Source organism: Panulirus ornatus, chromosome 29 (assembly GCF_036320965.1).
Source record: "Panulirus ornatus isolate Po-2019 chromosome 29, ASM3632096v1, whole genome shotgun sequence".
Lineage (NCBI taxonomy): Eukaryota > Metazoa > Arthropoda > Malacostraca > Decapoda > Palinuridae > Panulirus > Panulirus ornatus.
The window spans coordinates 14,923,326-14,939,611 of record NC_092252.1 but is presented as its reverse complement, the minus strand read 5'-3'; the positions used below and the strand labels follow the sequence as shown (position 1 = coordinate 14,939,611).

Below are 16,286 nucleotides of genomic sequence, written 5' to 3'. Positions count from 1 at the left end.
TCATCACAACGTAATAAATGAATGTGTAAGTGTGATTACTGAAGACGAGTAGCGTCGCCATACTCATGATTCTTGCCATCTCCAATGAGTCTTTCTGGACTGTTGCCATCTCCATGATTGTGTTTCCCGTATTGCCATAATCATGAACCATTCTGAATAAAGAATTCTCATTATCATTTAGTGTTTCGTCATCACAACGTGTCAAGTATTGCCATAGTTAAATGCTCAGCCTATTTGTCATTTGTCATGTTGCCATGTAAGATCATCTGCTATCATGTTGCCATAACCTTTGGTCCCCATTTACTCCTATATTAGTCTTGTAATATTTTTTCTCTTGTCTTTTCCTGAATATCTCGTGTTCATATATATATATATATATATATATATATATATATATATATATATATATATATATATATATATATATATATATATATATATATATATATATATATATATATATATATATATATATATATATATATAAAAACGAGATATTCAGGAAAAGACAAGAGAAAAATTTATACAAGACTAATACAGCGTTAAGAACAGAGGACTGAGCCTTTCAGGGAAATCCTCACTTGGCCCCCTTCTCTGTTCCTTCTTTTGGAAAATTAAAACCGGGAGGGGAGGATTTCCAGCCCCCCGCTCCCTCCCCTTTTAGTCGCCTTCTACGACACGCAGGGAATACGTGGGAAGTACTCTTTCTCCCCTATCCCCAGGGGTAATATGTATCATATTATATTACATTCATTTCTTATTATTATACTTAATGGCTGTTTCCCGCGACAGTGAGGTGGCGAAAGGAAACAGACGGAGACTGGCCCAACCACTCATATATACACATATATACGGGCGTCTGTTAAAGATAATTATACATAAAAGATAGGCTGAATAAAGAGATATCTTTCCTTAGCATTTATTAGTCCGCAACAACTAATCATAGTCCGTATTTCATTTACATAAACAAAAGAGGCAAAAGGATTCAAAAAAAAAAAAATGTCTCAGGTTCTAAAGATAAACACAAGGTTGGTAGCACTGGTCAACCAATAATATCCTAAAGCAGTCGCGGTTGGTACCCCTGTCTGTCTCACGCCAATTTGTGGGATGAGACAGTATACAGGTGACTGGGCACCTTAACCCTACCACGAACTACTACTAGACTCTAACTACTTAAACTGTTGATCTAAAGTTTGTTCAACAGGCAAACTTAACCTCAAGTACATCAACATTTTGGCCATCAGAGGAGGCCAAGATGAGAGAGACAGTACAGTACTGAACTGAGCACAGATGATGTACTGCAGCTGTGTGTACAAAGGCAACCAGGAGCAAGTACATTTACCGAGCCCTGGATAAGAGGCCTTGCTATGGTACGCTCTCTCTCTCTCTCTCTCTCTCTCTCTCTCTCTCTCTCTCTCTCTCTCTCTCTCTCTCTCTCTCTCTCTCTCTCTCTCTCTCTCTCTCTCTCTCTCTCTCTCTCTCTAAGGAGCATAAGAACAGCTGTGAGAAATGGTTGTACAGGGTCGCTGAACAGATGGTTCTGTCAGATGGCTTCTATATATGGTGGAATTCACCGGACGGATGGTTGCATAAGGTGGATTTCAGTGGACAGATGGCTGAGTCGGATGGATTTCTGTGGACAGATGGTTATATAGGAAGAATTTCAGTGGACAGGTACGAAGAAATGCAATCGACTTGATAAAACGAAAGAATACTCAGTTCTCTCGAAGATTTACGTGAATGTGAAGAGAGCTATGAATGGAAAGACATGTAGATGTGTCAACGAGAAATGCCTTCAAAGATTCTATATATATATATATATATATATATATATATATATATATATATATATATATATAGCAAGCTGGCGCAGGTAGAGGTATTCGTGGGTTTGAAGTGAAGCCTTTATCAACCTTATTCGTCATCCATACCACTCCTTTCAACTGCCATAATTGGTCAAAATCATTTCATATCATAACAATCCTGTTGAGGAGAAGGTGCTTCGCCTCAGTCGAGGTGAAACGTTCGCCCAAGCGAGTTCGTCCGTCACGGCGAGTGTAATCAGAGGAACCTGTGCTTCAGTAGCCTGTTCGAACCATCGAGATGATCGAATCCCTTTTCATGATCCTGAGTACCTGTATTAGATTACCTCTTAACCTTCTCTTTCCTAAACTAGATAGATTTAAGTCGTTCCGTCGGTTCTCACTGGATTTATTATTTCTCAGTCCGGGATTGAACTATGTAACCCACTTCTGTATCATCCCCTAACTCACGTAGGTTGACCAAAACGAAAGGCAGTTCAAGATAGAAATACACCAGCGACGTGTAAAGTATGAAGATGATTTTCTTTAGAATTAAGATCGAAAGCCCCACCTATGAATCCAAGGATTTGGTTCACCTTTCTCTACTGGGTCTGTGCACTGTTCCCTTGGTTCTTGGTCGCCAGAGTTATCACACTTCTCCACTGGGTCTGTGCACTGTTCCCTTGGGTCTTGGTCGCCAGAGTTATCACACTTCTCCACTGGGTCTGTGCACTGTTCCCTTGGGTCTTGGTCGCCAGAGTTATCACACCCAAATATCTTTCTCCGCTTACCTTTAGCAGCGTAGCACAATTCATACTGTAGCTTGCCTCTCCCGTTTGACGACCGAGGGTAAAACTTTTGCCCTACGTCAGTTTGAGGATGTCGACGTTCAGTTTCTGTTGTGGATTAATTGGGATGTCTAATAATGGAGTTCTTTATCGCCGTAACTGATATGTATGAGAATGAGCGCCACTTGTATAGGATGCATTTCAGTGGACAGATGGTTGTAAGAGGTGGATATGGGCTGGAATTTCCTAGAAAGGTGTTAAATGGTGGATTACCCGAGACAGATGGTGGTACTAAGTGGATTCCCTTATACAGATGGTTGGCAAAGGCGGATTTCCTTGGACAGATGGTGGTACTAAGTGGATATCCTTATACAGATGGTTGATAAGGGCGGATTTCTCTGGACAGATGGTGGTACTGGGTGGATTTCCTTATACAGATGGTTGGTAAGGACGGATTTCCCTGGACAGATCGTTATATAGGACGGATTTCACCAGATAATAAACCCTACTGTTTTTAGGAAGACTCGGTTTAGACCTGGTGCTAAAGGTAGGATTTTTCCCCTTAGATTTGCTAGCACGGGAAGGATTTCCTCGTGAGTTACGCATTAATCCCTTGAGCACAAAGGTATGACCCTTAGGTATGATGACCCTGTCTTTGACCTGACCAAGGAACACCCAGTCAAAACAGATAAGCCACCTTACCCATGTGTCGTACCGCTGTAGTCAAGGGTCGTCCGATCGTGCTCAAAGGGTCGTCATCAAGGGTCGTACCATAGTCTTCAGTGGGGGGTCGCACCGTCACGCCCAAGGGGTTGTGGCGTCGACCCAGACGGAAAAGAGAGAGAGAGAGAGAGAGAGAGAGAGAGAGAGAGAGAGAGAGAGAGAGAGAGAGAGAGAGAGAGAGAGAGAGAGAGAGTCCAGCGGGCTGGAGATTTGCTCTTAGAGAGCCTGTTTCGGGTGTTCGGCCGGCAGAACACAGAGGGGGCTCTTCCTGGCGTAGCAGTCCTCGTCGGTGATGTAGTAGTAATGCTCGTAGGTGATGGCGGTGCAGTGGCCCACCGGAGGGGTCCTCGGGGCCTGAGCGTAGTGGTAGCAGCTGCCTGCGTTGGCCTCGGTGGTCATATTCAGGATGTTGTAGGTGATGGTCCGAGCCGTGCACTGTGTCTGGTGCCTGTAAGGGGTGAGGGGGGGAGACACGGGAGCGATGGTCAGTAAAAGCTACCTCTCGAAGGCTTGGTTAAGTGACTAAGGTTCCTCGCAAGTGGAAGCAGACATAGCATCAGAGTGGATTTCCCCAGGGCCACCTTGTGGCGTGGGTGGGAGACTCACCTGACAGCCCAGTACGGTGAGCCGAGCTGCAGCGGGGAGTCGTCCACCCAGTTCCAGCCCAGGGTCTCGTTCAGGTATCGTCCGCCCACCCAAAAGTCCGCCGTCATCTCTGAGGAGGGAGAAGACTGTCTCACTCTCCAATCTCTCGTCAATGACCTCTAGCGGTCATCATTCTCGTCAGCAGTCATGAGAGAATTCCATGATACATCATGCCTACGGCAGGAGTTCTAAGCATACACATTAGCCTTATAGATATGGGTTATATCATCTCGAATAAGCATATGATGAATAGCCTATTTATCAATAGTCAAAAATTTGAAGAAGAAAAAAAAAGCGCCGGTGCTTGATCGTCTATCTATATACATAGGTGTGTGTGTGTGTGGAAGGGAAACGGGTACTTACTATGAGAGCTGAGGTGCTGGAGGATGGTAACGAAGTTACTCAAGTCTTTGGTGATAGTGAAGAGATCACCGCCGATGGCCTGACAGAAGGCACGAGACTCCATCCAGCTCAACTGTGGACAGAGTGAGACACCGTTTAGATCTCGGGCCAGTGTTCAGAGGGTTGGCCACAGTTCAGAGCATGGCCCACCTTTCATACAGAGGGCCACAGTTCAGATTATGGCCTACTGTTCATACAGAGGGCCACATTTCAGAGCATGGCCTACCGTTCATACAGAAGGCCACAGTTCAGAGCATGGCCCACCGTTCATACAGTGTTAAGGCCACAGTTCAGAGCATGGCCTACCGTTCACACAGAGGACCACACTTCAGAGCATGACCTACCGTTCATACAGTGGGCCACAGTTTAGAGCATGGCCTACCGTACATGCAGAAGGCCACAGTTCAGAGCATGGCCTACCGTTCATGCAGAAGGCCACAGTTCAGAGCATGGCCTACCATTCATGCAGAGGGCCACAGTTCAGAGCATGACCTACCATTCATGCAGGGGGCCACAGTTCAGAGCATGGCCTATCGTTCGCACGGATGGCCCTGTTTGAAGAGACCCATACATTTCCTGAGGCACGAACCTTTAGACAGTCATAATGTTAGGTCAAGAGCGAGCAGTTTTCCCACCATACACCAGATCTCGGGCTACGCTGCCACAGAGCACACAGGAAATGGGTCATCAAGCTGGAACGATTCATACAGCTGCATCCTCTCTGGTGAGATTAATATCTGCCGCGTCACACAACACCCGACAGGCCACATTGGTCACGAAGCACCCGACAGGTCAGTAGGTCACACAGCATCCGACAAGACAGGCCCACTTGGGTCACACAGCACCCGACAGGCCACAAGGTCACACAAGTGTTCTGCAAGTCTGGTCCACGTGAAGACTGGCTAAGTCCACATCTCCTTCCTTCCTCTCACTCATCCACAGCCACAATGTACAACTCCTATACCTCCCTCCCTCAGTTACCCCGTATCGTGTACAATTGTCCTCCAAGACGACAGGCGACGCGCTCTTTGTATGTCTTCAATAGACACTTGCACACATTGTAGCATCTGGCTCGGAGGAAGACCTCCCCCTAGGAGAACGCCAGAGGCGAGAGGGGCGTCTACTTACGTTGCCGATGAAGAAGATGGAGAGACATTGGTCGCCCACTTTGGCATAGAGCTGGGGACACTGCGGGTGGCGGATTGTGCCGTTGAGCTGGTAGAGGAACTCCTCCGTCCACAGATCCTCCCTGATGTGGATGGAAGGCTGGGTCGTCGGTGGCTCTGCAATTCGTGCACAATTCTCAATCATGTATATGGATGTGTATAGACATATGTATGTATGTATGTGCGTATCATTTGACCACTTTGTTGTCCCAATCTTTCATCAACAGTTGAGGGAAAAAAAAAACATTTCGGGCTAGCAAGGGAACAGAGTAAGGGAGTAAGAGAGCAGGTGAGTAAGAATGAGTAGATTAGGTGAGGCGAGGAGATGAGTCATGGGAAGGATATCACCCAAATCCAGGTCATCTGGGTGAGTGAGGTCATCCATGGGATGAGATGGTCACCCGGGGGACGCAAGGTCATCCACGAGAACTTAGGGGATGCAGACTAGCCAGGGGGAGCAAGGTGAGGGCGGGCAGGAAGGAGGAGGGAGTGAGGGAGGCGGGTCACATTTACCTGTGGGTTCGGGCGTAGTGGTAGGGATCTGGATGGTGTGCAGTGGCTGGATCTTGCCATCGTGCAGCATCTGTACACATGTTGGGCCGAGGTAGACATGTTAGTCCTGAGCAACACACACACACACACACACACACACACACACACACACACACACACACGCACACACAGGCATGTACCATTGCATTATCAGATTAACATCTTGTCATATGATTACAACAGCCTATATAAGAAAGATAATGGGATTAAAGTATTTATCCATCTTATCCAGGAGATAACTTTGTTAAGGTATTATAGTGATAAACAATAAAAGTAAAACCCTCATTTCTTTTAAAGATGAACTCCTTACAGATCTTATAATCTACAAATCTTAGATATTTTTTTTGGAGATTCTTTTATGACTTTATTCGTCCAGTTGTCTGAGTCTACCTGGCGACCAGTGCTGGGACAAGGGAGGAGGGTTGGGTAAGCACGTACCACACAGAGGCGAGGGTCCATCGTGCCGTTGCAAGGAGGGTTGTTGATGGTGCAGTAGTGGCTGATGGTGATGCAGTCGGAGCGGCCGTGCCTCGTACACAGGACGGTGTTACGTTCACAGTCGGAGTTCCTCCACACCTGCGTCAGGGAGAGAGACACACTCCTGCTCTTAGCTAGAGAGGTAAGGTTATCATCATGGGGTGTGGTGGGGGTTATCATGGGGTGTGGTGGGGGTTATCTCTCATTAGTGGGGACCAGCTCTGCGCAGCCAACTGCTTTGCTCAGCACACACACACACACACACACACACACACACACACACACACTAGTCTCCTTCCCTATTCGCCTTCAAGTGGCTACCTCCGCATACTAGATCACTCACGACCAAAATTTCTCCTACTGGCTCAACCGTGTCATGACTCAGGCACATGACAGGGTCATGGGGAACCCAGATGATTGAAAACCTGATGGTTCATGACGAATTGATCCGCTGAGGGAACAGTAAGGGTATCCGAAAAATCTTAGCGAACGTAGATGTGAAAGGGTCAATTATAAAACACAGAGGCTACTTGAAATACCTCAAGCTTTTAAGACTAACCTCAAGAATGCAATTAGGGTGTTCCCAGCCAACGACTGTATCTGATGGAGGGAGTTCGATCCTCCTATGCAGGGTGTTTATGCTCTTGCGTATCTGATGGGTCATGCCTGATTGCTCCAATGACTCTGTGAGGACCATACTCGATCTCACCTTCCCTGCAACTACATCACACCTTCAGATTTCTCAGCTTCCAGTAACGTATACTAGCAACCAACTTACTGTCCTGACTTCCTATACAATACCTCTCAGACACTTCCCTACTACCATCTGACACTGTCTGCGACCGCCTCACACTGTCTGTTACCACCTGACACCAACCCTTTTAAGATCTCAGACACACCCTGATACTCTGACACGCCTTCAGATACCTGGCATCTTCATGACACCACTTATGCCGAAAGAATCATTCATTGCTCCAGTGACACCTTTCACGCACTACAGGGGAATGTTTGACCCTCGTCAGGTGCACCCATGACGACTTCCTGGCGCTGAGGTACCCCCACGACACTTCCCGACACTGAGGTGCCTCCACGACACCTACACTGCAGAGAGAGAGAGAGAGAGAGAGAGAGAGAGAGAGAGAGAGAGAGAGAGAGAGAGAGAGAGAGAGAGAGAGAGATGGTGACTCCACGACACCTACGTAACACAGAAAGCTGGTCTCTCCACGACACCTACGTAACACAGAGAGCTGGTCTCTCCACGACACCTACGTAACACAGAGAGCTGGTCTCTCCACGACACCTACGTAACACAGAGAGCTGGTCTCTCCACGACACCTACATTGCAGAGAGAGGTGGCCTCGTCGCTGTTGTCGCCGCAGTCGTTGTCTCCGTCACAGATGTACCTGATCCTGGTGCATCTGTCGCTGGTGCCACAGTGGATCTGGTCGGCCTCTGGGCATGTAGCATGAGCTGAGGAGGGAGGGACAAACGGGTCACATTGGGCTCTCGTGTGGGGATGTGAGGGTGTTGGGGGTAGTGGGGAGCAGAAGGAGTTGAGGTAGAAAGGGTGTAGATGGAGGAGAAAATGGAGAGATGTGGGTAGATAGGTAGAGAGGGTAAAGGTTATTGTCGGGTCATATTCAAGGAAAATCATAAGACGTCTACAGTATATGATATCTCTCTTTTCAACTACATATATATATATATATATATATATATATATATATATATATATATATATATATATATATATATATATATATATATATATATATATATATATATATATATATATATATATATATATATATATATATATATATATATACTCGATCAATCCTCTCTTTATCTAACATCAGAACTCACATAATCTGAGAATATTACCAGACTTTTTAACATTCCATTACTGATATCCAATAACTACCTATATGATAAAAGCATTTTTGCAACTCCTTTTTAATGTCTACTTCACCAGTCAGGACACGGGCATGGCGCACATGAGGACACACATACAATAAAACATGGTAGAAATAGTCACTGGAAACCATATCAATTCATGAGACAGGAAAGCCCTGTCATGTCTTCCCATGCTCTCTAACCTGGCAGTTCGCTCCTGCAGATCCACCAAGGCAGGTCACAGGTTGAAAGCAGAAGATACTGAAATCATTGAGGTTTGACATCCTGGTCTACACAGGAGCGCTGGTCCACACTGTTGCTATAGAATTGTACACAGAAATACACTCACCAAAGCGGGAAAATTTGGAATGCCGTACCTATGACCTGGGCAACTCTGTACTTACCTTTGCATTCTACGAATCATTCAGTCAGCCATATGGCTATTTTGCTATGCAATATCTATTGTCTATGGCGAGGACTCTAGAATCTTTAAGCATCTACCAGCCAAAATCCTTTACAGCCAATACGAATAGGTGGTTAAGACGTCTGTTCTGTCTCCTTTCATCGCTAAGCTTTAGAAACCTTTACCCATGTTATGTCTTTCCCAAAAGGTACGATGTGACCCTTTTTAAAGGCAGGTTGCTGCTGCTGCTGCTGCTGCTGCACGACTAGTGGCAAAGGAGCTTTACAGTGAAGAGGATCCCCAGTGTGAGCTGTTAGTAGCCTCCAGGTGAGGGAGGGACACACAGACATCACTGAACTGCTGTGTTATTTTGTGACTTGAAGAGCAAGGTCCTTTTTTTTTTTTTTTTTTTTGGCAGGCGAGCTAAGGTGTCGTCATGAAAAAAAGAACAATATATATTCAGAAAGGAAACTAATAGTACTAGCAATGATCATAAACCTGGTGTCGTGAAATAGACTGGCTGAGTCGTAATGAACTGGATTGATGAAGTGAGTCCCCTTGGCATGCTTTGTGTCGACCATGGTGGAGGCGATGCGGTCGAGGAGGCTACAAGTGTCGTTGGTGATGGTGGTGAGGGTGACAGCTCCTGTGCTGTGGAGGATGTGCTCGTGACTGGAGGAAGGGTTGTCGTCGTAGGTCGTGGAGAGTATGTCGCCTCTGCTGAGGTCATCGTCCGTGCAGCTGTCGTCGACGCTGATGTCACGGACGCAGCTGTCGTCGACGCTGATGTCACGGACGCTGGTGAGGAAAGCGATACCGATGCATTTCATGAAAAGGATGGTCTCTGGTTTGTCCCTAAGATGGTCCACACGTCACTACAGGTCAGTCTCATCACACCCTCTTGCACCAGTCATGTCAGGAGAACACGAGTGAGTCAGTCAGTGGTCTACCAACCAGGTCTCACAGGCTCCAGCACAGCTAAGTCCTCATTGAACAGTGTGTGTGTGTGTGTGTGTGTGTGTGTGTGTGTGTGTGTGTGTGTGTGTGTGTGTCAGTGACGTCGTGTTCCTTAATAAACCTTGTCTCTAACATATTTCCCTCGCAAGATGATCATGGTCACCAGCTGACTCCCAGTAGGGAAGTATTTCGTGCATTCTTTAAAGAACGTATTCCCTTTCTCTAGGAGACATATTTCCACTCTCTCAAGAATATATTCCTATTTCCTTGAAAACATATTCCCATTCTCTGTAAAACAAATTCCCATTTTCTCCAAAAACAATTTCTCATTTTCTGAAAAGGCTATTCCCATTCTCTAGATAATCATACGAATGAAAAAGGAAAATATGTGTTTTAGTGGGGACACCTTTTGTGACATCTATGTGTACAGCATAACAGTGGTTAAACTTAGGATATAAGCCATTTGTGTCTTATGAGACAGCAGTTTGCAAACATGTCAACGACTGGAGTATTGTACCTTTCAGAAGACTGAAAATTCTGAAAGATATGATTAGAATGAAAAACAAGTCTCACAATTTTGTTTTATTCCTCGGAGTTGTTATTCATAGCATATCAATTAATGTATGGATGTCTGTAATGTTATCCCTCCACAAACTCTAAAGAAATTGAAAACTTATAATATTCTTGGAAATATCATAGCAAAGTATTGGGATGATTTTCTTTGTCCATATCTAGATAACGTTCAAATCACGGATACCACAGAAATAGCTTAAGGTTACTAAACTCGGCACATAATGTAAGTTATTTAGATCCGGAGAACGTGATTTGGAGCATTACATTTTATGCAACTGTGATAGATAATGATAATTAGGGAAATATCACAAGAAGTCAACAGAACCTCTGAAAACCTTAGTAAACTTGTCACAGTGACCTAAATTTACTCTACTTTCGATGTTATTGAAAATGAATGTTATGATGTCTTTTTCACTCATTTGCTAGGAATTTTGTTCGCTGAGTGTGTTTACATTCTCCTGCTGCATGTAAACAATAACACTAATCCAGTGACAGATAACCTTAGGTAAACTTCGACTGTAAAACTGAAGATCATAGGGGTTATCTATTAATTAAGGTTAGTCTTGGCTCCTGGTTGAATTTAATGAGATTTCAATAGGCTATGTTTATCTACAGAAATGTTTTACTTACTTCAAAGGCTCATTTTACCTGATTACCTTATCACTTCGTAGATGGGACAGTAATGCCAAACATCAAGCTCCTTTGGTTTCAATCACTTCAACCAAGTATAAGAGGTTCATTGATATGCTTATCATCCAAATGTATAACTTATGTCTCTGGTGCCCCTAAACTGGAACTTTATCAATATATGTTTCCAAGTTAGTGAAAGTTCTGAAGCACTTGGTGTTACAAATCATCTTGTTTTCCTTCGCGGTACGATTATCATTACGAGTTAACTAGTCAAACGAGGGGACATAGATTTTTACGCATCTTTAGGGTGGCCTTACTAGTAAGAGAAAAACATGGCAATAGAAAGAAAGAAAAAGAGCAGGAACTTAACATTAGTTGAATTTCTTCATAGATGGGGTGTTATTATTGTTGACTGGTTCGCCAGGATTTATAATAAATGAATGAACTGGGGCGAGGTGAATGATGAATGAGGGAATGCCTGTAGTATATTATCTTGGGATTGGTTTTTTTTTCTTCTTTTTACCCTTGATCATTTCCATTAAACATATTTCCATTCGCAGGCTGAATCTTTATATGTAAGTATCGCAACACAAAACTACTTGGCTTTCATATCGTCCTATTCAGTTTTCTCTCGACGTACCAGGGCAAAGAGCGATTGATATATTACAAACAGAGCGAAAATGCTTACCAAAATACAAATATTTCATACTGTATAACTTTCTGTGTCCTCATGCCATATATTGTCGCTATATAAGACGTAACATTAATAATGATTTTTGTATGGCGTTAGTCTCCACTGTGCATGGTGTTCGTTGTAAAAGTAGACGATTTACAGTAAGCCATGCTCTATTTATCTCTTTATCTCAGACTCCAGTTTCATTCGGAAACTCTATTAAGTGGGGTAGCCACAGCAAAAGAGTTTCCATAAATGGTAAACTTCACTTTCACGTCTTACCGTTTAGTGCCCCACCCTAACAAGCCACTGGCAAATCTCGCACGTTTTCAGAGGCTCCCACCTACTCCTTCTGTCTGATGTTCCAACTCACTACTTCTGCCAGACGCTCTGATCTAATAATCCTACATATTGTTTCTACTTAACGCTTCTGTCTAATGTTCCTACCTACTTCTGTCTATTGTTCCTACCATTTTGCCGCCAGACGGCAAGGCTAGTGCATAGTGATCACTGCAGGAAAATGTAGAGCTCCGAAGAATGAGTTATGTGAATTAAGTGCTGTCATGTGTTATGTACGACAAGGAGATATTGTATATTTGTGGACAGAATGCCAGCAGCCCACGTGTGGGTGAGGCAGAAAGGAAAAATAATCACCTAGGTCAAAGGAGTGCAACTTGACAACCACATAAATGCTGGCTCCCTACGCTGGTGTCACTAACTCTCCTAATACCCAGGCGGGTAGTACCGGTAATATACCTCTCTGGTCGAAGTTGCCTACCAGTAACATTAAGTCTTACTAATCTGTATTTCTCTGGCTCGCTTAAGTTCAGCCTAGTAAGATGAGGCGTTCCTCTTCTATATGTCAAACATTTTATTTCCAAGGCGTCTAGCAAATGGAAATAGCATTAGGAATTAGACAAATAAACAAAAGACTCATACTTCAACAAATCCTTCAAACTTTTGAAAATCGAACGGAGAAAACGTGTTTTTCTTACTTTGGTTGCAATTTAGATATATACGGTATAGAAAATGAGAAAAGAGAGACAAATAAATCAATGGAATAATCTGCTCTAATCCCCGAATGGGTGACAGTCTAAGAGAGTGGCAAAAGTGATTAACGTGTTGAATCTAAGTTAGTTACACGTTCTGTAGAATACGTTTTCTTTTATTGATATCCACAGAAAAATAAAGTTTAGGGGGATACTTCTCTATTCTTTTGTGTGAGATTGTAAAAATTTTCAGCGTTATATATTGCTACTGAATACGTAAAATATTATCGTTTGATCGACACTTTTTCTATTTTCATTTTTCGACATTTTAGTTGAGAAAGTTTTTCTTTACACAACAACCACAAATAGCTTTTTGTTGAAATTTTTGTACTTATAGAATTAACACTTGCGAGGGCCATACATGCAGTGAAAGCGTGTATGGTCTTATCATTATCTTGAAGACCTTAAGAAGCTGTTTCAAGAGATTTCGACTGGTAGTCCCAAAATAACGTTGTCGACCTACGGGACAATTTCTAAAGTGAAATTTTTGTAACAGACAGATCAGTCTTTTGAATCCATAGATTTATGTCATATGGTGAAAGTGGTGCTTCCGGACTTTGCCAACAAGTGATTACACTGCGATGAAGTGAAATGAAAGCACTCCCGTCGAGAACCTTCTTGCTCCAAACAAGTCTGTCTTTTCTCTTGCTCCTGATCGGAGCGCACCCTTAAAAGCTCAAAAGGTTAGCGAAAGAGGAAGAGGACGACGGAGGTGCGTCAAGGGCCAACCCTCGTACGGCCGGTCTCCTCACAGAGACTATATGAAGCTGCAGCCAGTCGCGTTCCACGAGCCCAGGCCCTGGTGACCGGCACACACACACACACACACACACACACACACACACACACACACACACACACACACACACACACATGAACAGCTCACGAGGCAGTGGTAGAAATCATGCCTGCAGAACAAAGATAGAGAGAGGGAGAGCGGACACAGCACCATGGCTGATGGGAGGTGATGGAAAGAGAGGTAATAGAGTAGAAGGATTCGGATCCACCTCCGACCTGAGTGAGAGGTGGAAGAAGATCCACCTCAGATGGGCGACCAGTGCCCCAGACCTGAGGCGAATGAAACCCCTGACAGTTATAAAACGTCACGGCCCCTGTGCAATACCCCCTCACCTCACCTCAACCTCACCTCTCTGGAAGCAGGCTTTGCCCTGCTTGATAATGTAGGGTGTCCAGGATAGGGTGGGAGGAATTGTTGTGCCCAGTTTTATTACGTATAGTTGACCGGATGAGAGTGTTTTGTCGATATTTAGCCTATTTGGATACTATGTTGTATGGTGGATGCACCACTGTATGTAGTATACTGCTACCGCTTGTTTCTGTTGGTTGCAAGCTGTTTCTAGCAACAGGTTATGGCAATAGGCACTCACCATCACTGTGATACGAACAGGCAGCATAAAAGGACTCGCTGACGATAACTTAGAGACTACGAAATGCAGCTTTCTTTCGGCAGCTGCATGACGTGTCCTGACAATACAACCACCTGCATAACAAGTACTTACATTGCTACCAGCTGCATGACTATTACTTAACGTTACCACCAGCTGCATGACAGTTACTTAACAGTACCACCAGCTTCATGACAAGCACTTAACATTACCATGACACGTATTAAAATTTCCACCAGCTGCATGGCAAGTATTGCAATATTACCACCAGCTGGGAAAGAACGGCATAGAGAGGCACAGTCTCACCTGCCCAGACGTAACACAGAAGCAATAGCAGCGAGAACTTCAGCACAGATGAACCCATCGTGGTCTACCGTATACTCGGCCGCGTCCTGTAGTCTGCAATGATACCTTTATGTAAACCGTTGTAGTCTGCTCTCTCTCTCTCTCTCTCTCTCTCTCTCTCTCTCTCTCTCTCTCTCTCTCTCTCTCTCTCTCTCTCTCTCTCTCTCTCTCTCTCTCTCTCTCTCTCTCTCTCTCTAGTATCACGTACATCAAGCCTCTGCAATATATCAGGCGCAAGAACAACGCACGATCCACTCTGACACACACACACACACACACACACACACACACACACACACACACACACACACACACACACAAACACACACATACACATATTTGAGGAAGGTGATAACAGATATGTGTGAGTACTGGACGCAAGTATGAACTTAGGATTGGTGCAATGGATGTACATGTTAACTTAGGATTGGTGCAATGGATGTACATGTTAACTTAGGATTGGTGCAGTGGATGTACATGTTAACTTAGGATTGGTGCAATGGATATACATGTTAGCTTAGGATTGGTGCAATGGATGTATGTGTTAACTTAGGATTGGTGCAATGGATATACATGTTAGCTTAGGATTGGTGCAATGGATGTATGTGTTAACTTAGGATTGGTGCAATGGATGTACATGTTAACTTAGGATTGGTGCAATGGATATACATGTTAGCTTAGGATTGGTGCAATGGATGTATGTGTTAACTTAGGATTGGTGCAATGGATGTACATGTTAACTTAGGATTGGTGCAATCGATGTACATGTTAACTTAGGATTGGTGCAATGGATGTACGTGTTAACTTAGGATTGGTGCAATGGATGTACATGTTAACTTTGGATTGGTACAATGGATGTACATGTTAACTTTGGATTGGTGCAATTGATGTACAAGTTAACTTAGGATTGGTGCAATGGATGTACATGTTAACTTAGGATTGGTGCAGTGGAGGTACATGTTAACTTAGGATTGGTGCAGTGGAGGTACATGTTAACTTAGGATTGGTACGATTTATGTACATGTTTACTTAAAATTGGTACTTCAAAAGTACATATAAAATGACTCTCCCAGCGTCACAAGTCATGTACACTGGCCAGGCACTTATAGATGTAGTACACGTGGATGGAATTCAAGCCTACCTACGGATGACATGTAGTAATAATACGTCAGACGTACCTTCCTGTATGTGCGTCGCTGGCTGGAGCTCACGGCTTTCTGACCCAGGTCTGTTCGTGATCTATGTCCTCAGGTCGGAGCTTCTCTGCCCGCTGCGGAGTTCGCCTTAATTGGTGACATTCCTCCAGTCACATCGCTCCACACACTAGCCACTCCCCCTGCCCCCTTTTTTTTTGTTTTGGTCTAGAAATGAGAGATTGGCTCTGACTGATTCAACCAATCAACGTCTTTGCCTCGTTCTGCGTTGCCAGGGAGGAAGAGACGTCATTGGCCACTGTTGGCCAATGATTGGCCATGGATTACACGCCAGAGATGCGCTTGGAAACCGTTCATTATTGGGTGAGAGATAAATATTTATCTTAGAAAATCCCAGTTTGTTGTTAGCGGGAGGGGAGGCGAGCCCGATACACGACAGGGGGCCAGCAGCCGGCGCCACGGGTTTCCGGTAACGTCTGTCCATAGCTGATATGGATATAGACGACCTCCATACATATACACACCGAAAAAGATATATATACATATATATATATATATATATATATATATATATATATATATATATATATATATATATATATATATATATATATATCACCCGCAGTGGATCTGTTGCCTTGTAAA

At 44.1% G+C, this 16,286-nt stretch overlaps 1 protein-coding gene and 1 long non-coding RNA gene across 4 annotated transcripts in view; one reads left to right on the top strand and one right to left on the bottom strand.

Moving 5' to 3' along the window:
- Window positions 1-176, top strand: part of LOC139758136 (uncharacterized) — a 2,410-nt gene extending 2,234 nt beyond the window's left edge. Inside the window, exon 2 of the long non-coding RNA XR_011714769.1 lies at window positions 1-176. This exon is cut by the window's left edge and continues 1,857 nt beyond it. This is a non-coding gene — a long non-coding RNA (uncharacterized lncRNA).
- A 1,199-nt stretch (window positions 177-1,375) lies between these two features.
- On the bottom strand, window positions 1,376-15,792 carry LOC139758135 (uncharacterized). 3 transcript variants are annotated; one of them, XR_011714768.1, is made up of 11 exons: window positions 15,666-15,792; window positions 14,449-14,541; window positions 9,353-9,652; window positions 7,895-8,025; window positions 6,517-6,654; window positions 6,040-6,109; window positions 5,489-5,643; window positions 4,322-4,433; window positions 3,920-4,028; window positions 2,456-3,761; window positions 1,376-2,398 (listed from the first exon to the last, which is right to left on the bottom strand). XR_011714768.1 is itself a non-coding variant. In XM_071679284.1 (10 exons), exons 2-10 carry the CDS (start codon window positions 14,504-14,506, stop codon window positions 3,530-3,532), a joined length of 1,305 nt encoding a protein of 434 aa, XP_071535385.1. In that variant the 5' UTR covers window positions 14,507-14,541; window positions 15,666-15,792; the 3' UTR covers window positions 1,376-3,529. The 3 variants fall into 3 exon arrangements, 2 of the variants coding, with proteins under 2 accessions (XP_071535385.1, XP_071535386.1); XM_071679284.1 differs by having other exon boundaries at window positions 1,376-3,761; XM_071679285.1 differs by lacking the exon at window positions 9,353-9,652 and having other exon boundaries at window positions 1,376-3,761; window positions 15,666-15,783.
- Between the last annotated feature and the right edge of the window lie 494 nt (window positions 15,793-16,286).

Coding starts and splice junctions, on each gene's coding strand:
- LOC139758135 (XM_071679284.1), bottom strand. CDS start 14,506: ATGGGTTCATCTGTGCTGAAGTTCTCGCTGCTATTGCTTCTGTGTTAC. Junction 5,644..6,039: donor CACTACGCCCGAACCCACAG/GTAAATGTGACC, acceptor CACGAATTGCAG/AGCCACCGACGACCCAGCCT. Junction 4,029..4,321: donor CCAGCACCTCAGCTCTCATA/GTAAGTACCCGT, acceptor CTCCCTCCTCAG/AGATGACGGCGGACTTTTGG.